At 39.3% G+C, this 24,948-nt stretch overlaps 1 protein-coding gene across 2 annotated transcripts in view; it reads left to right on the top strand.

Annotated features, from left to right (window-relative positions):
* Window positions 1–24,948, top strand: part of brinp3a.1 (bone morphogenetic protein/retinoic acid inducible neural-specific 3a, tandem duplicate 1) — a 53,376-nt gene that overhangs the window by 8,679 nt on the left and 19,749 nt on the right. For both annotated transcript variants that reach the window (XM_044044792.1, XM_044044791.1), the window contains exons 3-4: window positions 8,421–8,611; window positions 10,869–11,053. In XM_044044792.1, the coding sequence (XP_043900727.1) occupies window positions 8,421–8,611; window positions 10,869–11,053 (376 nt within the window). The remainder of the gene's footprint in view (window positions 1–8,420; window positions 8,612–10,868; window positions 11,054–24,948) is intronic.

Raw genomic sequence — 24,948 nt, 5'->3', positions numbered from 1 at the left:
GATCAGCAGTCATGATGTCAGCAGAACCTGCTGCAAATGATATGCCCTCTCTTTCTTCCTCTTTTGTTTTCTACTATTACCAGTGGAGCAATAATATTAATGGAAGGCAGAAATCAATAAGGCAATTACTTTGTAAAACAAAGCTTTCCCTCCCAAACTGTTATTGGTGATTTTCGTATTTTAGAGCCGGGCTGAAATAAGGACAAATGGTGAAAGTCTTTGTCGAGATGGCAAAAAGAGTAACACAAGTGAGAGTCACAATTCTATATAAACGGGCTGATTTAAAATGTTGTAAAGTAGCAAAAAGGATTTTGATTTGAAAATGTTCAGTTTCAGTCAAGACGGCATTAAATTCAGTGAGAAATGTGAGAGCCCATTCATTATACCTTTAGAGAGCATTTTAAGAGAGCTCTCAAGGAGTGAATAAGAAGATGATTACTCTCAACACACACACTAAAGACACATTAGTTCATAATAGTATATATTTATAGATATCTGCATGTGCACACTCACAAACTTGACAATGTATTACTCTTAGTCACTCTTAGATGAGAGGCATCACTCATCTGTGATGCCTCCTCTACCACCAAACTTCTAAGTTAACTCGTGTCTCTGCATATTTATTTGTTAGTTCATCATCTATGGCAAAGAACCACAAACACTTCTGAATGGTGCTTTTCAGAGATGTTGACACCTAGGGGTTATATTCAGGCTGACAATTCGGGTCCCAAGTGGGTTTGCCCATGGTTTCCATAGTGATGCCACCTGCGTTTGCACACTTCAAATCCACGTCCACTTAACACCCTTTCCAGGCTACCTGGGTACGAACTGGGGACTACGTGGGCAAATTATGCAGGTCCACTATGGTTTTAGTAAAATGGGCCCCAGATGGGAAACCCATGTAGACCAACACAGGTGGGACCACCATGGAAACCACAGACCATAAACCCGAATATAACCCTCATGGGGCCCATATGGACATGCTAGCTGGGATATTAACCAGTGCTATTTGGCTGAGCAGCACCATGTAGATATGAGGGTTGAAAAAGAAGTTTAAGTCAATTTTGCTGGATGATGCAAACATTACATCAGAAGGTCTGGGTGCTTCTAGGCTGCACATTTTAAACAGGTTTTTAATGTTCGAGTTTGAACTGTCCCCCCCACGCTTAGATGGATATTTTATCACACTGGACAAACACTGGGATGTGGACTCATAAACACAACTCAACAACAGTCTCAGTGAGAAGAAAAAAACAACACTTTTTTCTGATCTTGAACAAAAACAGTTTTCCAAAAGCACAAGGCAACAAAAGATGAAAAACACAAACAAGGTCAAAAGGCTACTAGTATCTAATCTTGAGATAAGGGCAAGGACACTTACCGGTGCAGGCTAAATACACAGGTGGCGGTATAATGATAAACAGGTGAAACACATCAGGGCGGGGCAGGTAATCACAGAGGAGGGAAACTTTACAGGAAGCAGACTCTGAAACGAGAGGCAATGGTAATTATTTCAAAATAAAACAGGAAACAGGACACAAGACTACTCAGGGTGTTACATATTTGAATCTCACATACAAAGTGATCTATATTCAGAAGTATAACATGGGGAGGATGATTGGGGCAGCGATGATGTGGCGGCAGTAGCAGCAGCAGCAGCAAATGAGTGTATCAGCACAGTAATTAGTGTAAAATGTCAGGTTTTACGCGACACTGTGCACCTGCACAAATATAAATGGATGATACCACTTAGGCAGCAGAGCAGCTGATGAATGTTCCGCTAATGGTAAAACATGGATCATATAGCTGATGCCAATCAGTTAATTCAGTGTGTGTCATTAATTTAACTTATTAAAACTTTTATCAGCTCAGACTTACATAGTCATGGATGGACAGATAGATCAATTGTGGAAAACAAAGCTCACTTGACAAATATTGCCCCGATTTATCGATGCTTGGGTATAGAGTGCAGGCCGGGCAATTTATTTCTGACCAAACCTGATCCAAGGCCCCAGAAACAGTAACTAGACCACGATCCTGACATTACCATGTACGGCTAGAAATACAGATAGCTCCAACACTGAGAAGACGCATCAGTTCTTGCTCACAGATGCTTTTGACCAAACCAACTTTACTTTTTTTTTTTTTGTCCAACCTCTGACACACATTATTTCATCCAAACTAGCCGACCAAGTATAATATATCATATTAAAATAAATAAATAAAGTTTTATTTGGGAGTGTCTTACTGTGGGACAAGACAGCAAAATTCCCGATATTTCACTAACAGAGTGTCACGTGTTTGTTGGATAATATTCGGAGAACAGACAAAAAAAGTTTATTCACTTTATTGCAAAGAGCTCGGGTGAGAAGAGAGATGGGGCTCCCAAGCAATGCCACTGTGGGGTTGCTAGGCAACTGGGAAGACTCTTGAATAATGGTGACTCAATTCTGCTCCTGTATAGTTTGACTTAGGGCCAGTTTCTAGTACATGATGAACATTATTTTGGACCAAAAACACGGAAGGTTTATTTAGGATGCTAAAACAGGGAAAGAAGGAAACATGTTGGCAGTCAGATTATTGTGGCATAAAAGTCTTCATATGAAGTTCATATAACAGCTATTCTGCGTTATATTGTGCCAATCTGTTCTCCTGGAGTGTTAGAGTGTCAGCGACTACAGACCTGAGTGGTAATTAAGCATCTGAAATTTACCTGAGGAACACTCACAAGTATCAAAGGTAAAATTAGACGTAGACATGAGCACGGAACAGTGTGTGGCCTTGTTTATAGCACCTCTCAGCACGTTAAATGGGATTTTCACAAATGAATCATGTGATGTCTGTTTGATGTTGAGAAACTGTTGGGTGTATCTTCGTGAATCATTCACAACTAGCTGTAAGCTACATCATTACGCCTTCAGTATTCGTGTGTTTCTCCACCGCAGCTGGCAAACTAAAAGACACACAGAAGTCTCAAACTCCCATTTGACTCCAGCCCTCCTTTTGTTGAGCCCTGACTCGTATAGCTTCATTTACAGAATTGATGTGTTCACATATGACGAGGCCTTTGAAGGAGGAGGAAAAAAAAAAACATGTGCAATGCAATTGGTATGCACAGAATTCCTTTTGATGTCTCTGAAATGAAAAGCCTCTTTGTGAGCACTGTAATTCCCAATTTCAAAAATAATTTCTCCTTTTCTAATGGTCTATACATATTAAGAAGGATCAATGTCACTTCAGATTAAACTAAAAAAAAAAAAAGACTAACTGTAAAGAACTAAAACTGCAGCACTGGGAACTGGTTGTGGTTTGCTTGTATAGGTCGTCCAAATAAATGGAATTTGGTGTAACTTACTGAATGAAGCATGAAGGACTTTTCTCCCATTTTGCACAATTCTCTTTGGGGAGATCCTTGAAATAACTTTGAGTCCACATCAACCAACTGTTTTGCGCAGCGGGTTATTTCGGTATCTGGGGTAACCCAGCTACAAAACACAACAATTTGTTCTCGCTCAGGCATTATTAATGATGTGCAAATGTTTGTCTATCACTGTAAGGTAAATGCAGTTTGTTTTCCTTCTATTAAATATCTAATTACATTTTATGAGTTTCTCCCATGCAATGGCATCATCATTTTCTCTCTTTTTTTCCTGTTTATTTTATGTAATTGAATATAAACCTCCCAGAGATTGGATTATAGTTTTTAAAATGAAAGAACCTGGAGCTTAATATGTTGTGGCCACTTCTACTTTTTTCAGCTAAAAAAAACAGCTACAATAAATAATATATACCATATGTATATATATATATATATATACCTATAATGCAGCCTACATTTTTTCAGTCATGTCAAAAAAAAAAGACATTGTTTTGCTGACAATATCGACCCTCACAATCATAGCAAACCATAATTAACCTTTCTTGTTTGTCTGTTTTCTTATTTACATATTCACATCTCACCCGTAAGGTAAAGGCAAAGCTTATGTGAAGCATGAAATAGGATGGAGGAAGATTCATTTTCATATTCATACAAAACATAAAGCACTTAAAATATATAGTGAATGCGATTCAATTGGCATTTAAGTCCCGCTTTAGAACTGCAAACATAATATGTTTGTATCACCTATCAGACAAAAGTTTGCGTGTAGATCAATTGTGGATCAAAATTCTGATGCATAATCAAAGTCAAGTGTGATGTGAAATAAGGGCTTATGACTGCATTAGGTCAGTGTAATTTATTTAGTCAAATATTATTTTTTTAACTACCGATTTAGTTTAAAATGTATATTAAATACAGGGAAATAAAAGAGTGAAAGGTCTGACATTCCTCACTTTATTTTGCCTGTCAATATTTATGCATTTTCTTTATATATCACAGTCTTAATCCACGGTTTTAATGTGAGGAGCAATGATCTGGACCCAACTGCTGCAGAGTCACGTGTGGGTAAACTGTATTTAGTGGAAATCGTTACCCTGACAGAAATGGCTTATGAATCCAAATGTTTCGAGCGCCCATAAATTCAAGTCTTTTCTTATTTTCTCGTTTTGTCTTTCCTTCTGTTCTTCCTCATGTGACATTCAGACATCATGTGTTATGATGTGTGAAAGTTGCATCAACGAGACGAAGAGACGATAACCTTTATTTTACTAATCGCGTATAAATCAATCCAAATGACTTCTTTAAAAAAAAAGGCAACAGGCAGTTTCAGTGTTACTTACTGAATGACAAGATGTACTTTGCAACAGTCACTCTGTGCAGGCCACAGCTCTATTCATCATCAGATCCAGACATATTTTTTAACTGACTATTATATGCTATTTTTGAGCAGTTTCGAGGTTTCGAGGTTAGTGTAAAACCCTTTAAAACCCAAGTTGTATTCAATGATTAAAGTGGGGTCAGGCGTTCACTCTGTGGACAGCCTTTATTTATAAGGTCTGCAGTCCCCAAAGTATTTTTTTCCAAAAAGAATAATGACATTGAGGTTGATCCAAACAATAGTGCAAGTGGGTACAATGCTACTTAAAATACAGTAAAATACAGATCTGTATTTTTGACTTGACCTTGCAACAAATAATCAAATGTGCAAAATGTTATTGATAGTTCAGAATGAAAACCACATTAAAACAAATTACCTAGTTTAATGTCGTGACTGATCGGTGTGAAAAAATAAAGAAATACTGGAAGAAAATGAAAAGCAACTTTTACGAGGCTATGATACTAAAACACACTTTGTTTTCCTTTTTTTTTTTTAACTAATTTACAAATATGAGTGTTTTGTTGTGGAAAGGCAGTTTTTGTTTTCCCAGACTGCTGCTAATAAAATACATTTATTGTCAATGTGAGGACATTTATTTTTCTTACCATACTCCCCAAATTAAAATATCTCACAAGACAAGCAGCAGCAGCAACAGCAAAAGAAGACAGGCACTCCACTAACCTGCTCAGCGACATCGTGAACTGATTGAACTAAATCTGCATTGCTTTGCTCAGTGGCGTGTTTCAACTGCATCAGCAGCTTATTCGCTGGGCTGACTCCCTGATTTGTTATGTCGGGCACCGAGTAGTGCCCTCAGGCTGCCTGTATGCTGTGATGGATCTGAGACACCCAAGCCATGATGGACAGGTTGCAGGGTACGACTCTACCTCGCTCTGATAGCTGCCCGTGTAGCTCCTGCAGCCGCTCTCCTCCGGCATTTTGGCCCGCTCACAGGGTGGCTGACAGGTAGACGTGCGGCAAGCCTCTGACTTCACACTGTTATGAGTGAAATACACCTGCCCTCTGCCTGTATGTGTGCGTAGGACAGTGCAGTCCAGTATCTCACTGAGAAGTGTTAAGGGTGAAATAAACTCACGCTCCGCTGTGAAACACAAAATTATTCAATGTGTCTTTGAGTCTGAGCTGAAGTCTTAGACTACACATCTGCATACGCCCGTGCTGTATTCCCCAGCTTAGCTGTGGCTCCATTCATAAACGTCCATCAAGCGAGCAGCACAGCAAGGCAGTGTGTCCATCACAGTTAAGCTCTCTCTCTCTCTCTCCCTCCCTCTTTCTCGCTCCCTTTTGCTGCTCCCTCCTTCAGCTGGTCCCAACGGACGGAGATAAACACTAATAGCAGCTCGTTATATAGGAATACCAACATGAAATAGGCCATAATGAGCTGCTTTCTGTTGCGTATTTTTCTTGGGGGGGGTCATTGTTATTGGTGGAGAATTGATTGGCAGCAGGCCGGCACCGCGAGGGGCTCTGCGATATTCCGGGCAATGGAAGTTGTCGCAGCAAGGGCAGCTTTGTATGGATGTTCTAGCTTCGGGGTGGTGTGGATTCATATGTGTGGGCATGTGTCTTTGCACGAGGGAGTTGCTGGGCAGCTGCAGGGTGCTTGGGGTCTGAATATTTGTTTGTTTCCTCGTGAAGACAGTTACCTCTTTCTTTCTTTCTTTCTTTCTTTCTTGTAACTCCTGAAAAGGCTTGAACTTTAAATCCAGAAAAAGTACGAGAGACACTCCGTAAGTCACACACAATGGCTGGTAGGTGTTAGTGTCAGTGTTATCATGTCTAACAGTGCAGGAGCCTGTTTTGTATATCTTGGCATTACTCCGTTACTTAAAATAAACACCAAATGACGGTACAGCCGATGAAATAAAATTATAAATAATAAAACACAAGTGATTGGAAGCCTCTTTCACCTTCAGTGGTTAATCTATGCACAGAGAACTGTAACCTAGCTGCACCTCAGTGGGGCTTTTATTGTATGATTAAATCTGGGCACTCTTTTTATCCCTTTTTCTGACAGCAAGCAGACAACCAGCACGGATAAACCCATTGTTCGTCACCTGCCTGGTGCCAAATGGCAAGCACACAAATTCAATTCAATTACAATTTTCTTTTTATCTATCGCTCTATTTATAATAACACAATGTTAAGGCACTTTATAGAGAGTTTGCCAATATTAGTATAATATTATTTCCTAACTAATAAACAATTGCGACAGTGGAAGGAAAAATAATGTGCCTAAGACTCTTGTGGGTGGTTGTGACCAAACCAGAGCTAAAGATGGACTTTCCTTTCATAGCGTGAATCCAAATTAAAAATGCTAACATACTGCTTTGTGAAAATGTGTTCTTAGGGGACAAAAGACTTGCTGACATTGTCATTTCTCATGTGTCTTGTACTTTTCTTTTGGTATCGCTGCTTAACAATAGGTGTCCAGTGTTGCACGGCCACAAACAGTCTCAGTTTACCCTCTGAATTCAGGACACAAAATTAGAGTGATTTATTAGGACTAATTAAATTGCAGGCTATCGGAGATCTCTTCCCGATGCCATCACTGCATTATCAAGGAGTGTGAATAAGTAGAATATTGCAATTTTACAACATGCAGTAAATTGTCTTTGTGATGACTTTCATTGTTTTGATCGTAAGTCATTTTTTGGACATTTAACAATTTAGCAGCAGCAAGGTGCCACAAACCAGATTTCAGTGGGAAGACAAAAAACATCCGCAAAATGTTCTGCCCTTCTTAACTCATCATTTTTTAGCAGTCCATCTAATGCGGATGAATACATCAGACGAGATACTTTAGCTCACATTGCTGCAACTCTTATCCACGCTCGGTTTTACTTATCAATCTGCAAAGCAAGAACACAGTCAAACATTTTATTCATACTCCTTTTCCTGATAGATAAGTCAACCTCATACCCAACTGTGATTGAAAGGTCCTCAATTTCTCCCCTGCTTGGTTGGGATAGAAGCACGATTATTACCAGTTGCATTTGAATAGAGCTAATCTATGCGTCAAGCAGCAACACTCAGTCTGCACTTGCTAGATAAAGGCAGTCGGCATGCTCCAAGGCCAGGATGAATATCAAATGGCTTCGGATGAACCCTTTTCCCCACAAAATAGACCCTGAAAGCAGCAAAACCCACCATGATGATAGCCCATCGCTTTGCATCTCCTTAAAAAGAACTCACAAGGTGGAAGAAGATTGTGCTATTATTTAAAATTGGTGGACAAACACAATATTTTTCGCGGTGGTGTGAGGCAGTTCTCCGAGATAGAGGTAGAAGCAGCTTGAGACCATTCATCTTTTAAAAAGAGGGGCTCTGAAAATTCACTTAGAGGTCATGTGGACATCATATTTTACGCTCTGCAAGGAAGGGATCTGAATGTGAGCCTCTTCCCGGGGGGCAAGCTGCGCCGGAAACCCGTGCAATATTTCCCTCCTTTCCAAGAAGAGGAAAACAACTTGATGCATTTATATTGTCACAAATAGAGACGCCTGCAAATAGTTCCCAGATTATTCCCAGAACATGTTTGACAACGACGGGAGCTCATTGTGCTGAACTGCTATAGGCCCTTGTTTGTACTTGGATACGTGGTGTGTCTTCTGCTTACACTGTGTTCGTGTGACATTGCAGGGAGTTTGGCCGCTGGAAGGTGAACAGCTTGGTCCTGGAGAGACAGGAGAACAATGGCTTCTCCTTGCCACTGGATCCCGAGTTCCTCCAGACCATTAGGCAGCTGGGAAGGAGGCCCAGTCTGGGAGCCATCACTGACAACATTATCAGGAAATATGGAACCCACTTCCTGCTCTCTGCAACACTGGGAGGTAACTGTAGCTTTTACTGACCTACCTAAAACACATGAGGGACAGAAAAAGTGTGAAAGGGTGACGTGTCAGGCCTCCAGGTGACCAATGTCCAAAACATGGACAAATGGGTGGCCCTTTAAATCCACTGGTATTTAGATAAAAGCAAAAAGAATGCAACCCAAGATAGGCCACATTCAGACATTTATACCTGCTGTCAACAATAACCCACCCAAAAAAGAAGTTGGGATCAAATTTGAAAAACTTGTGGGTGAAATCAGCTGTAAACAAATTCAGTTATATAAAACAAAAATAAAATTATGAATAAGTTACATAGACAATATGTTTATAATGTATACATACATATATATCTGTTATAATATGTGAATACAAACATGAATAACAAAGTGTAACGGTTTGTGCATTCTCCTCAAAAGGATTTGATGTAACTAAATCTCCGCTCATCTGTGAAAATGGCATAATTATTGCACGTTGGAGCTGACATTTTGTGATTCAGCATGCAGAATCTGTGTGAAAATGTTTTTCTTAAATGTCACTGGAGCCTTTTTATTATTGTTATTATTATTATTATTATTGTTATTTTTATAACAATAGCTGCAAGTTAGCCAGATTCACTGCAAAGCTCCCATGGCTGCATCATCTCCTCCCACCTCCTCCGCTGGCTCTTTTCATCTTTTTTTTTTTTTGTCTCCTGTGCACAAACTCATGAGGCAATGATGAATACCAACAGTATTTAAAATAGATTACAAAGACAATCCTGCACATTATGTGTGGAGACCCACAGCTAAAGCATGTCCCGATATAGCCTATTTGCTTTGTAGCGTGTGACAATTAGCTTTGTAAGCATCCGAGGCCATTATAAATAACAAAGCTGGTGTTCTATGTGGCATTTTAATCATCCATCCCATACTGAATATAATCATTAATCCAATTCTTATTCTTTATTGCTGGATAAAAAAACAACAACAACACGCTGCTGTAAAAGTCTTTTCAAAGAGAATAAATAATCAGCCCCGGAAAATATATGTATTTGCTTTGTTGCTGATATGTATGAGGGGATGCCAATTTGACAAATAAAGTTCAGTGTGTTAGAGTCAGGGGCATCAAATTGTGAGGATGCAGACCGCATCAAATACAGGACCCCCTCCTTCCCCAAAAGGCCTATTTAAAGGCTATGAAAACCAAAACGTGTTTTATTCTAAAGCGATAATACACTTTCACACCTGAAAAAAACCCTCCTAAATGTGACTAACTACACCTTTAAATCTAAACAAGTGGATGCTTATCTTAGCTTGGCTAAACAGTGCTACACCTGCAATGTCATGTCTAATAGCACAGTGGTTAAAGCCCTTACACTCACTCTGTTGCCACGTGTGTGTGGGCTCTATTGCACTGTGTATTCTACTGGCCCTGCTCCTTCAGAAGAAAAGGGGTGATGTGCATGTTCACCATCATTAACTTTGAGCACAGTGGGGCCCAACCTAAAAGGTCAGGATGCCCAGATGTGTTGTAGGGCACAAAAGGAGATTTGGAGGTCATTTCCAGCCACTAAAATTATTAAAATGTCACTAAATGTTGCAAAAATGTACCTTCTGTTGCTTTGCAACACAGACAAATAAAAATATCATGTGTTTTATGTCATTTGGGACAAAAGGGGACCAAGTCTCTGGGTGTCATTATTTTAAAGGTCAGGGACTGAAATGTTTAAGAACAAATGTTAGCACACATAAAATGATGCCATACTTTTATGGTTTATTTCATGGTCTTTAAAGCTTTCAGGATTCAAAAATGGACTGGACGAGTTGTTAAAAAGTTGGAGGCAAGTGTTACGCATTATCGGTCCCAAGTGCCAATGCACTGTATGTTAGTGCCATATTCTCTCCAAATTAAAATCTGTGTTGGCTATAAAACCCTAATGCTGTTAGAAAAGATGTCTCTATTGATCCTGTCTCTGTCAATGCTGTCCTCTCACAGCTTTGGCAGGGCCCGTATTGACAGACAGCATCTCCATTTGTGCACTAGAGCTGCAGATTTATTATCAATAATTTTTGAGTGTGGGATAAAACCGTCCAGACTTAAGATTCTCAGCAGCTTTTCATCAGCAGAAGTCTGTCCTTTTTTCCTGCCCAGCGTATGTGAGTGTATAAACAAGCAGGTGTTCCAGGTTAACATTTATTCCAATGCCATTGAGAGCACCTTGTGTATGTTGCTGAGGGTCGAATGTTGATATATGTATGTGTGCTGCTCGTGTTCATAGGAGAGGAGTCATTAATGATCTTTGTGGACAAGCGAAAGTTGAGCCGGACGACTGAAGGAAGTGAATCCAATGGCACAGCCGTGACCCTGGAAGCTTTGCACCAGCTGGCTGCCTCCTACTTTATCGACAGGGAGAGCACTCTGCACAAGCTGCATCACATCCAGATCGCATCCACTGCCATTAAGGTAAAAGCCTGACTTTCTCTGTCACCCATAATAGAGAAAAAAAAAAATAAATAATAAAATCACATTTTCATTTGCAGAAGCTTTAAATTGCTCCTTTGTTGGATTTTCTTTTTCACGAATGGCCACAGAATTTCCATTAAGACATTGTTCAAATTAGATTTTGTTTCGGTGGATAAACATAATTATCTTATTTTTCAAAACAAAGGCAAGTGGTATAGATTAGCTCACGCACTATAGAATTAATGAAATCGTGGCCCGTTTGGATCATTCGGATAGAAACCATACAATCAGCAGGTTTAGCTTATTTTAATGTGTTATTTTCTTCAAATAAAGTGAGCTGTCAGTCAAATACTAAAGATACAATGTGTTAAATAGTTCTCACTGATACAGGCCTGTGTATTTTTGGGTGCTGATCTACAAGTGAGTCAAATTGAGTGGGTCGTAAATGTAGAGCTATTGTCAACCCCAGCTCCAAGTTGTCAGTTTGCAAATTGGGGTTAAGTGTTCTGCCCAGGCGACAGTGTTTGTGTCGTTACCGATAAGAATCTGAACTTTTGCAACCATGAAATTCCACAGAAGTCAACCGTGACCAGGCAACATGGTTGCTGACTTTGTAAATCAAGTGGGAAGTGTGCTCATTTTTCTATACACTTCAATTTAACTGGCGTTCTTTTGCTGAGGAGTCGCCCCCCCTGGTAACTATTCAGTTTACTCTTTCTTCCTCATTAGCTTCACTGAAACCAAAACACTACATCCACATTTTTATGTATAGCGTTTCCCAGAGAGAGACACATCAGCATGTAGACTCATGGAACTGGGGATCAAACCGCCGACCTGCTGCTCTACCGCTGAACCACGACTGCCCCCGGAAGGCACCCTCTATCCTCAAGGCCTCTCTGAACTTTTCGATTTAAATTCATTAACCGTCCATAGTGGACAGACCTTCAGACAGTGTCTACCTATGTGTTGATTTGATAAATCAGTATTTTCACAGGGGCAAATTGCAAAATGATTCAAGGGGAAGATATTTTGTTGAGGAAACCTCTTACATTTACTCCGAACTGGAGCAAAACACTGAATGGCAATGGCAAGAGCTTCACATACATTTATTTTTCTGTAAATGATGGCAGCATAGATAGATAGATAGATAGATAGATAGATAGATAGATAGATAGATAGATGACCAATGAGCATAGAAGATGAAACAAATAACAAAAAAAGTAAAAAAAATATTATTATTAATAATAATAATAATAATAATAATAATAATAATAACAATAACAATAACAATAATAACAATAATAATTACAGTCACCTTAGAGTCGCTCCATCTTAATCTAATTTCACTATACCAGTGTGTGAGGAAGATGAGGATGATGAGAGAGCAAATTATTGCCTCCTGTGAAAAGTCCGTAGCTGCAGAGTTTCCTCGGCCCATTTACACCACTGTTTTTCAACGTTTGCGATAATGGCGACACTTCAAGAGCTCAATATTTTCTCACTTTGAGAAAGTTTGAGAACCACTGCTCTACGGGGAAAACAATAAATTAAGTCCACTGAGCAGTGACACGCTGTATGAGCAAAGAAGCAGACCTATTGAATTGCTGTTTTTCTTTTTTCTTTAGCTTTTTGATGATAAACATACCTTTTACATCCTAACCTTCAATTATAGTATTAACCCGACGACACTTTGATGTGATACTGGAGGAGACGAGTCAGAGAGTGACGGCGAGGTCAGCCAAGAGAGGAGATGAAGCAAGCGGTATTGTTTACTTCCCTCCCGACGCGTCCATGTGTGTACGCATAGGCTTGTTATTAGGAGCCGCAGTCTATGCATATCAAAATATGCTTATGATGTAAATATAACTCCTGCATCTTTTACTGCCTCATACCTTCAGGGTGTGTTCATTCATCACTCTGTCAGTAGTTATCAAGTGGAATGAATTGAATGCAGCTAGTTTGCCCTTTGTGGCTCAGACTTAATTCTCTTTACTTTGTGAGGAATCAGGCTCCTTATATGTATAATATCGCTTTGCTGTGTGTGTATTTGTTTGTGGTAAACAACAGATTAATGTTACAGAGTGTAGGTAAAATTGAAAACACCCATCTGGGGACACTGCCCCGCTTCCTGTTTATCATACTATGCATATGCTGTATACTGCGATTCCGCCTATTTGTGCCCGTGGGACTGGATGTATCACATTAACGCCTCACGAGCAACAGTTCTTTGCAGAATCAATCTCATATTACCTATGTTTAGATCTGTGGTGGAGTCACTTTGCTGCATTGACATTTTGCAAATGTGTGCTTTGGCATGAGACAATGGTTAGACTTTGTGAAGGAAAAATGCGATAATGTGAAAATGACCTGAAATCAATTGAGCGTAAAATAGATGGGACGAAATGGAAGAGCATCTAAAAAATCTCAATTCAAAAGATCCATTTAGTGGCATTTGCAGATTTAATGGTCTTCAATAGAAAATGGAGCTGGCTCAGGTGTCATCCTATGACTGAAGAAAGGTCACGGAATTAAAATATCAATTTGGCAAAAACACAAAGCCATTATTATGTGATGTGATGTGATTCCAATCCATATTATACCGGCATCATTACCCTTTATCCTGGAAAAACTACATAGCTCAAAAACAGGAAAATATAAGACTTTAAAAATAAAAATGGGGGGGTCTGAGACCTCTACTTTCGTCTTCTTCCAATAATTTCCGGCAGGGTGGACCTCTGCTGACTTATCACCTCAAGAGGCACCATCACTTGATGGTATCTCATGTGGTAGCGCTCTATCTTGTTTTTAATCTATATAACAGTAAATACTGAATTAAACCTTGATTTAAATGCTGTATACTGCAATTACTACTTTATCCAAATCGTTAAGCCCTAATCACTGTTTAATAACACAATGAAAAAAAACATAATAATGTTTAACCTTTATTTATCCAATAAATAATCCCACTGAGATTATTAAGAACCTGTTTGCAAAATGCAAAATCAAGTGGATCTGTCTCATCTCATCCAGTCTTGTTAAAAAAGCTGATACAAATGCAAGAAAAATGCTTTTAGAAACATATTTTAATGACTACAATTATTATTATTATTGTTCATTTCACAAAATTACACGGTGATTTAGTTGACTAATTGTTTGTACTTGGTTGCCGAATGAAATTACACGAACCACATGGTGGGATGGAGGACAGGTGGTGCACACGTTCCCTGGTAACATACTGTGTAATTGAAAGGGGCAATTGCTCCTCGTACACTAGACTAGGTATTGTTTTTCCCTTTTTTTGTCGTCCTTTATCAATTTCAAAAGAGTTATATCTGTTCTCACTCATATCATTTCTGTAACTTTAGTGATGTATTGGTCCTTTCTTGTAAATGTAATGCTTTGGGGGTTTTGTTTTCACGATACATCAATGAATTGATAACTACTGTAAGTAGATTTCATTTCATTTAAAAAAAAAAAAAAAAATGGGTGTCAGTAACACGAAGCCAATACAATCTCCACTAAGAAGTAAAAACACTGCTATTTCCATCATTAAGGCTCTGAAGCTGCGGCTAAAAAAAAACTAAATTGCTTGCCTTTTTCTGAATCGTGGCCCATTTTTCATGGACTTGCAGTTATTGATGCGTCACTATATAGTCCGTCGGAGATAAAAACTCTACATTCTCTAAAGTGAATTGGCAAGAGGACATAGAGCTGATTTGGCAGCCGCCACTGAACCAAGGTCCTGCTAAAAACCCTGCTGATTGAGATGAATAGAGTGAAAGTCCTCTGGGGTACATTTGTTTGTGAGGCATTTTCAGGAGGCTGATGTGAAATATTCTCAGCATCAGCAGCCTTTAATTTTGAACAGGTTTTTCTTACACCAATGAAGACGGATGCCAAGACAAAGTCTGGTTCCCCTGCTTTAAAGAGATAACACATTTAAAATGTCTGGCCTGGAGACCTGCAGGTCTGAGCACATTAGCAGTGGAAAATAATCAAAGACAGGAAAAAGGAGATAGTGTAGGTGGGACGGGGGACGGGGGGGAGGGATCCCATGTTACAGAGCACGATGAATCAGCTCTTTCATTTCAGTAATTTGCTTCGCGAGTCATTTTTCAAACATTTCTGCGACACGTCGACGTGTCGCGGAGATGAAGGACAGACGGACATTCTCAAGCAGCCCTTTCTTAGCCTGGATCGGGGCGCGGAAGGCACACGGAGAACGCTGCGTCAATACGTGTACTTACCTTTGATTTACAGCCAAGGCTCTGCCATATTGAAGATTCATTAAACTAAAGTTCGGGAGGAGAATATCATTGACAGGGAGGAGAAGTAATATGGAACGTTTGACCCACTTTGCTGTTTGAGCCCTGAGTGTTCAGTCAGTCATGCAGTGTTGCACTTCATTTACTGGAAAAGAAGAACAAGAAGGACATAACTTATAACAAAATTAAGCTTCTGGAATCAGGTGATGGCTACTGTGGGTTACAATTTGGGACATAATCGTCATCATTCAGAATGAAATGATGACGATTACTGTTCGTCAGCACTTTAACATGATCTATACACGTGTTGTTGCTTGATATGTCATAATCAAAGAATATGATATGTGGGCATGAATCTGTAGTATCTGACATATGTTATGATTATGATTTTTATGGTTATGATGTTATGATTGGAAACTGGTACTGCAAAATCCAAATCTTGATTTTGCTGATTTTGACAATCTTATCTGTTATTGTCCTTGTCTGTAGAGCAAGTGAATTTTTGCAGCACTGCAGTATTTCACTGTGAAAAAAAAACAATCAATCAAATAATCTTTGTCTTTTGATTTGGATATTGCAGATATACAGTTTATTATCTTGCCGTTTGATTATCTCATGATTAGTTGTGCAGCCGTAGACTGTCGATGTAGACATTTTGAAGAAATTCCACCTCCTGCAGCGATGGCTTTTTATCTTTAATCTGCAGCTGGTTAAAAGAAGCAAAGCCCGGAAGAGCGTCAACACTATATGGAATCGCATTTTCTCACTTGGTCCACTTTCAAGCGTCTGGTACTTTCTGCGAACAGTACAGCTTAATATCCCATAGTGAAACAGAGTAAATACTGTATAACAGTATATAAAGTATTAAATTCTACTTTCTTCTTCCAAAGGTTCCCTCGGTTCCCCTGTGGCTTTGAGTGGCATCTTTTTTTTTCCTCTCTCTCTTTCAGGGCACACAATAATCTCATTCTGATGCTATTTTCCCCACCGTCTTCCCCTTTTTTTCTTGCTTATAGTTTATGAGCTTATCCCTCCCCGCTTGACATTAGAGTGTAAGCCAGTGCAACAAAGTGGTCTTAAAACATGCACTGAAATCCTCAAAGACTGAATAAACAGGCGGAAATGCATCTCTGATGCAAATGTGGATTTGCACACACACTCTGCATGGTGGTGATTAAGCCGACGACTATTCTTGAAGGTGCGCCAAATAAGGCAATTTTGAAATGAGCGATGATTTTCATGAAACATTAATGCCGTCTTGTTGTGGTTTTTTCCTTCTTCTTGTCCAGTGAGTAGAAAGTGCACCCATTTAAAGTCCATTGTTGCTCAAATATCTGACACCACCGGCTCACTAAGTGACATTTTATGCTGTTTTGGTGGAATTATTCATATGAGGGATTCACAGCAGTGATGAATCTTCATCAGTAAAACACTCCCCGCCTTCCCAGGCTTATAATACTATTAAAGCCGTATGTTTTTTTTTTTAAATAATGGATGTGCCTCACAAGCATTTGTAGGGGTTGACGATGGTAAAATGCGAAGCGCTGTGTTGCCCTGCTGAGGCCACACACCAAGAACACGCAGGCTATCATCAATCAGTACATGGTGGAAGGCATAATCTGATTTTAGATAGCACGGGTATTTTAACAGTCTATTTGCAGCATAATTTCCTTTTATCATGGTCCTTTTATTCAATTTATTATTCATAAATTTAGCTCTTAGAGAAGCCTAGATGTGTATTCACAGTATATTAGGACTACCTGCCTACCAAAGAAATAAGAATGGTTTTCTTATTATTTTATTGTTTCTTATGTGACTGTAACATTTCAGCACATTCCATGTTGCAATTTATCAAATAAAGTGTATCTGAGTGTGTGTGCATGTGCGTAATAGTCTCTCGTGACAGCTCCAGACCAAACAACTGTAAAACGGAGGCAGCTGTGCCGCGATCCAGCCAGTTATGATGGCTCAGACTCTCCCCGGCTGTAAAAGTTAAAAGGACACGTCCTAAGCCACCGTGAGTGTGCACGGGGCTGCTGTGTTGTCACCCAGTGGAACTTTTCCAAGCAGCAGTGTTGTTGTTTCGTGTTTTTTTTCTCCCATGAACAACATGTCTGGCAGCAGGCAGCACTATTTCCACGGACAAAGTGCACGATGTGGCAAGAACTAAAAAAAGATGTCTTCAGGGCTCACTGGGGAGTATTTGCTTGCTGCTTGGATACACAGACACGTGGAAGAAGGAAGTTAAATGAATGGAGGCAAAGGAGCAAATTCAGTGGCTTCCGTATGGGGCACAAGGGCTCAGTGAATGGCTTGATGGTAACGATGTCATTGGCAGTGACCACATCTTAATCCCGGAGAACAAAGTTACCTGAGATATGTAGAGTTCCGCAAGCTTATACGTCGAAATGATCTTTTCTTTTTTGTAAATAACAATAAACAGCAGCTAAGCTGTGGCGTACAGTATATATACATATATATATATATACTGTATAGGATCTCATAAATATAGATGAGCTTTTGTTGCTTTGTAGCTCACTAGTATACATCACAGGGCTGTCGTGGTTATTGCGTCAAACTTAATATTGTATCACTGAAAGGAAAGGAAAAGTAAATAAATAACAACTGTGCTCTCAAGAGAGACGATGGCAGCAGTTCTTAACCACAGTTGTTTCCGCTGGTAAAAACTTTTTTTTTTTGTTAGTTTGTTTGTATCCGGTTGGTTTTCTTGGTGGCACCTGACAGCGCTGCCGCTCCTAATTCAGCGAGTCAACCTGAGATGGCAGATGTTTCTCTGCAATTTCCCAAATAAATGAACAAATAAAGACATAAATAAATGAATAAATACAACATATTTAATTGCCCTCTAATCAAGAAGGCTGCAGGGTGTGTACCATGTGGTGAGGGTGGAAAAAAAAAAATATATATATATATATTTCTTTCCATCTGTGATTCTTAACTTAATAATTTAGTTGTGCTAATTTGTGTCTGCCTCACTTTTTGCAGATGGGTCAATTTGTTGCATATACAGCTTATATGTGTGTGTGTATGGAAATAAATGAACCCCCTTATACCTGCTCTGTACAATTTCTCTGCAAATTATAAAAGTTGTTAGCTTTTAATAAGCTAACACAAATGATTGTGTTTACTTTTCTTCTAATCCTCATTTAATTGATTACATATTTTGTTCCTTCAAGTCCATGCTGAGAGACCACAGTCCTTACAAAATGAAGTAATTGCAATTACGCTATAATCACAAACTAATAAATATGTTTTGCACCAAAAGGCCATTCATAAAACAAAATCCCTGACATATTAGAGACTGCACTTCTCCATGTGGTCATTTTGTTTTTATTTACCGCACAATAATTATGTATTACTGCAGTAATATCAGTCAGTCTCTAGTTAAATAAAAAGGTCCCGATAGCACAAGTTGCGCAAGGAATACTTTGAGGATTAATACATTCTACGGGAGCAATTAGACACTACGGAGACACCAGAAACCATGCCTGTAGGGCAAAGTGAAATTCATAATGATAAGATAAACAAGTCACATCCACAGCATGTGTAAGCACCAAAAACTGCTTATTCTAGAAAAGCCTTTAAGTGCAATTAAATGTTCCATTAAATGCAGCTGTTAGTTATTCCAACACAGTCAGCACAATTATCTTGTACTCAATTATGGCACATTAATAATTCCCCCACCGACTGATCCGTTGTCATTTACATTTTGCATTTTAAGTGTGTTTTCTCCCCTTTTAGGGAAGAAAAGAAAAAAAAAAAGAAGCCCCATGAGGTGCTGAAAGTGATGAAATCAAAAAGGGGAAAGCAAAGGACTTTTCTTTTGGGGTCGATTCCTAATAGCACAGTCTGACTGTGCACACATGCTCTGCTCCACTGGGTTCTTTATTTTTGCAGATGGTCTCATTGCTATGCATAGAAAAGTCATCTTTAGATTTGCATTTGGTCCATTTTTTCCCCCTTTAAGTTCGACATCTGTCTATGTTAGGGATTAATCTGCAGCTCCCTGTGGAGGCTCCTCAGATTTTAATTAATTGTGTTAACGCATCAATATTAAAAGAGAATGGAAGTCAGTTATTCACTCGATGTCTTTTTTTGTAACGATGACAAACGGTGGCCTCTGCAGTTACCTAGTATTTTTGAGCTGGAGACCAAAATGATGTGGATAATACATAACAAGGCTCCCAGCTTTTACTCTTTGTGCTTCGTCTCTGCACTGACCTTGGAGTCGTCAAAAAAAGTAGACGTCAAAAGAAAGAATATTTCAGCCCACAGCGGCAAAACTCTTCCTCTTCCTCTGGGCTGGAAACCACTGTTTCTGTCATTAATCTAGCAAAGGGATGTGCTTACTTTTATTGAACCTTTGGGAAAATATTAAAAGGAGACACCGTCATGGTGTTTGGCAATAATTTGAGACTAACGGAGAAGGAGGAGATGGATGTCCCTTCAGGATGGCACTTTATCTTTGCCTGTGCAGCCTGGATATATATATATATATATATATATATATATATATATATGTGCTCTATATCAGGCTTTTGTGAAAGATGACTGAGCTGAGATTGTGAAGAAATCAACATGAGCTAAAAAGAGAAGAGAAAAAAAAAATCAGACGATTTTCAATGTCCCTCTTTCTTGTCAGGCACAAATCTGCTGTAATGTCACTCCGTCCTTATCACGACGCAGTCTTTGATCGGCTAAACTTAGCTGACTCTCCGATCCTGAGTCAAATATCCACACAGGGCAGAATCTCTTCGTGAACATTTTCGTTTATATTTTGCAGTTCTGCAATCACTGTGCTGCAGCACGGAGTCTGTGTCACAGATTTTAATAAACCACCATCTGGGGGATTATTCAAATCTGGAACTCAGAAGCTGTAGGTTTTCTCATAATCAAACATTTTAGATCCTAGAATACAGCAACAAAAAAAGAAGTTTCGAAAATGTTGAATGAAGAAGTGGTTTCAAAGCAAACAATCTCTGTTTGCATGAAATCAGTTATAGAAACTCAATAATGAGTTAGAGATGTTACAATTCACCTTTTTCCTACTGATTCTGAGATGAAACTGTTCTTAAATGTTTAAGAAAAGGACTTAATTAATGAATGAGGTTCACTCACATAACAACTTACAATTAACAAGTTATGTCAACTCAATTTCATACACATTTTTAATTAACTTTACTCCATTTGGATCACCAAATGTAGTTTTTATTTTTTAATCTGTCCAACAATTTTAGATGTTCAGTGTAAAACATCTTGTGATTAATTGGCAACAATCCACTCCCAAGTGGCATTGTTTGACTCTTCACTCCAGCTTGAAATGTAATGACATTTTAGATCGTTCTGGTTTATGTGCATAGTTTTACATATTCGCTGATATTATATTGAGCATCATTGGCTCAATATAATAAAGGAGGCCTTTGCAATAAGGCTGTGGAGCGTCTCAGTTTGAAGCACAACTCAAATTACTTTTCCGAGGCACATTAGTGTTTCAAAATCACAATTTCACCACCGGGTCATTCAAGTGAACAGGGTGTGAAAAGATCCACTTTTCTTTTCCTTTTACTTCTTTCTCATTTGTAGAGACTATACAGCTAGATTTAGCGAGATCATCAACATATTCAACGTAAACAAAAACAAAAATGAATTAATATGTATTGAAACCTCTTTGCCTCCATTATTTTAATTCACCAATCTCGGCAGTGTAGTTTCTCTGTAGCCCGACAGCTTCAGAAAATGTAAGCAGTCAACATCAAAGATGCTGACTTTTCACTTTACTTTGTGTTATTGTATTCAGTCAACCCCACACATTGAATCAGATTTTCATTTGGAATAAATGTAAATACAGAAAGTGCTTTGGAGTCACGCCAGCAGAAAAACATTGTGTGCCTTTTAATAGATCGCTACCCCAACTGGTAATAGAAGCACACACACACACACACGTCGCGGTGGAGTGAAGCTGTTCATCATCTCCCTGAGCAGCTTCAACACCTCCAGTTGTCCCACTGCAACCATGTCTCTCCGGCACACAATTGGAGTTCTGATTGAAAAACAAGAAGAGGATGCGTTCCCTTAATTTTTCCTCATAAATAAGTCCAATCAAGCAACAGATGCTACACAAGAAATATTATCTTGTCCGCCACAGTCTGTCAGATTTGCTGTCATTAAGCCATGTTCTCATTTATTTATATTAGCACCAGCCTCTCCATAACTTTTTGACACAAACCTTTTTTTTTTACTCAGTGCATTTTCAGGATGTTGGCTTTTGTTACAGAGAGTGGAACTAATTAATTAATTATCTCCCGCTCTCATGTCCTGTGTCATACTTGATGATACTTTGAGTACAAGCCGAACAGACTGCCAGTCTATCACAGAAACCAACAACCATTTACACAATTTTTTTTTACACATCCACAAGGCACTTTACATGTCTGTGGACTGTGGGAGGAGAAAGCCTACGCAGACACGAAGAAAACATGCAACATGGCTCAGTCCAATTTAGTTTTTCCCTCATTTTGCCATGAGGCAACAGGCAACAGCAGCCTTTTCCTGATTAGTATGTCATGATACTGGGATTTCAAACATGATACTCAAGCCCAGGATAATATTAAATACTTGATACAATTTCCGACTGCCTCTCTTTTTCTCGTTGCTGGTCGACTTTCTCGGCTTCAATTTAGGGACTTCAATTTAGTAACTTGTAGGCTCAAATAATTGTGTTGTCCTGTGAAAATAACATTGTATTTTAACATTACAGAAGAGGGCACTGTTGGTATCAATAGTTTTAATCCATCACTAAGTTTTAGCATTGATTAATGTCAATATTTTTGACAACTGCACTCCCTGAGTCATTTGCAATAAATTGGACTCAAATCGGACACTCATGACAGAGCAGATCGTGCCTCCAATGGCGTCTGTGAAACAGAGCCGTCATCTGTCAGTCATGTCTCACTGCTAATTATGTACACATAGCTGTTCTGTGACAGATTGTCTGATACACAGAAATGCCATAATAACACATGTGGCATGGAGATAAATAAAGGAGGCCAAATCTTCCTCACACAGCCTTGAAAATGACCCTGTCTTAGAGCTACACCAACAAATTCTGCCAATTTGTTTGGCACCTCAATAGATGTCAGTGAACCATTTCCTAGATTTGTACAAGAGTTCTCCCGGGACAAGAAAAACTCAAGCAAACCAAATGTGTTCTCTCCTCAAGCTGCACTCCTCCAACCCTCAGTCTCTGTCTTGGAGTGTCAATTATTTTCATTTTCTCATGGAAACTTTACCCCTCCCACACAGACATCAGTTTCCGCTGGGAGTGAAAACTGCATTTCGCTGTGCTCTTTCTCCATCATTAAATTGGCCAACATTCTGAAAACTACAGGAGAGCAGGGGAAAAAAGGTGGCTTGATTGGCTATGATTGGAAAAAAATCACACATATGGATGACGCAGTCCCACTGTAGTTTTGTTTTCAAGTTCACCCCAGGTACACAGCAATTGGAGGAGAAAAAAAAAAAAACACTTGTTACATTGTTGAGCACATATGTATTTACGGATCTCCGTGCTGTGTGCACAAAATAACAAACAAAAAACATCCTGTACATTATGGCTGGATAAGGCTACATGTGAATTCGCCCAGTCCGTTTTCTCAGTTCTCTACAGCACAAAGAGGATTGAGCAGGTCGCTCCACTAGGTGCGACATGCTCAATCCTCAAAGGGCTGCACCTCGGCTCAAAAGCTCCTGTGGCAGCATCTGAAAGGAGAGATGCTCCGAGTGTGAGGTCTGCTGCTCCTGCTGCCTTTCAGCCCATGATTTAAGTCTGTTTTGCTGTTTTGTTATTTTTTCTGACTTTGTCGAGAACACCTTCAAAACAACCAAACCCATTTAGAATAAAATGGGAACTTTATTGTCCATGGAGGGAAACAATATTTCAGAGAGTAAAGCATGTCAAGTGTCCATTGATGTGACAATACAAGCAGGGTAAACAAATAAGACACTTTGAGGATTCAACATTCCATTCAAACACCAGTCATATCGCAGTGTTACTGTTACACTCATAAAATGTCAACAACAATCGACGACATTCCCATCACGAGTCCAAGTGTTATGTGAGGCCCCTCACTGTTGTCAAAGTAAATGGAAGGTTGGAGGTTGGATCCTGGCTGCTGAAGTGTCCCTTCACCCCCTTTAAACCTAAAGTGGTCCTGGCAGCACTGAATGTGGCAAAGTGCAGTGTAAAGTACTTCTAAGGTCCATTCATACTCAAACTGTTACCCAAATACCCAAACGTTATCTCTGTCACTACCCTACATACTTCCTTTAGAGCAGGGGTGTCAAACTCATTTTTGTTCAGGGGCCACATACAGCACAATTTGATCTAAAGTGGGCCAGACCTGTAAAAATAGTAAAATAATAGCATAATAACCTATTAACAACAAGAACTCCTTGCTTTTTTTCTCCTTTGTTTTACATTTAATGGAGGATATTATTACAAAACATGAAGTTTCTTGAGAAATATAAGTGCAATTTCAACAATATTGTGCCTGAATGTGCTATTTACACATCACACTGGCTCTATAAAGGCACAAACATTTAGTCACAGGTATCTGGAATAGATTTAGATTGTAATCGTAGTGTGAAATTTTAACAAATTCATCCTGTGGGCCGGATTGGACCCTCTGGTGGGCCAGTTCTGGCCCCCGGGCCATATGTTTGACACCCCTGCTTTAGAGGGCAGTACCAGTTGCAGGCATCAACAAACATGGCGACCATTGAAGAGGTTACTTTATTGCACTTGATCCAAAATAGACTGAAACGCAAGTGGATTTTGCAGTGGTGGAATGTTAGACCACACATATTTAAGTATGTCAGCACCAGTGCATGAGGGCCTAATGCTTGACAGTCACTCTCTTTTCTGACTCCAGGGATAATCCAGTGAACTATGGCAACTAGTTATAAATGCCCGTATAAAGTCTTTGTTGTTTTCCTGACTGACTCTATACTGCCCCGAAGATTACCAGTGGTATTGCTCCGTTCTGTCTGTTTTTGGCACACAATGGATGAAATGAAAGCTAAGTACGGACAAAAGGCTCCGTCGGTCTCCGGTTTTTATAAATGGGCCTCCAGTGGTCATCAAGACTAGAAATGCACCATAAAAACAGATATGTATATATATATACACACACACACACACACCATTATAAAATAGGCTATTTGCTAACCCTATTTGCTTTTCTGAGGATCATTTAGGTCAGTGATAGTGTGCCGTGCCCCCCACTAGGCACAGCATCGGGTTATGACACCAATGCTGTGCCTGATGTTTGCACATGTATGTGGAGTTTAATAGAACACCTAGCATAGTAAAACATAAGAGAGCATAAGTAATGGATCGCATTGGTCTATAGTTTTACAACATTGTATCAATAAAAAAAGCAGTTTAAATGTGTTGCAAGGTGGTGAGACATTAAATTGAAAGAACCATGAGAAGTGAATATTGATCAAACCAAGTGCATGTTTGGATTAGTCATAGGGAGCTCAATTTCACAGGTTTTCAGGGATTATTACTGCATCTCTAAGAAAAGAAGTGTAAAGACCTTTGGAGCT

The sequence above is a fragment of the Solea senegalensis genome, linkage group LG14, assembly GCF_019176455.1.
Source record: "Solea senegalensis isolate Sse05_10M linkage group LG14, IFAPA_SoseM_1, whole genome shotgun sequence".
NCBI lineage: Eukaryota > Metazoa > Chordata > Actinopteri > Pleuronectiformes > Soleidae > Solea > Solea senegalensis.
The sequence above is the reverse complement of the archived record's forward strand: the minus strand, read 5'-3'. Positions and strand labels throughout refer to the sequence as shown.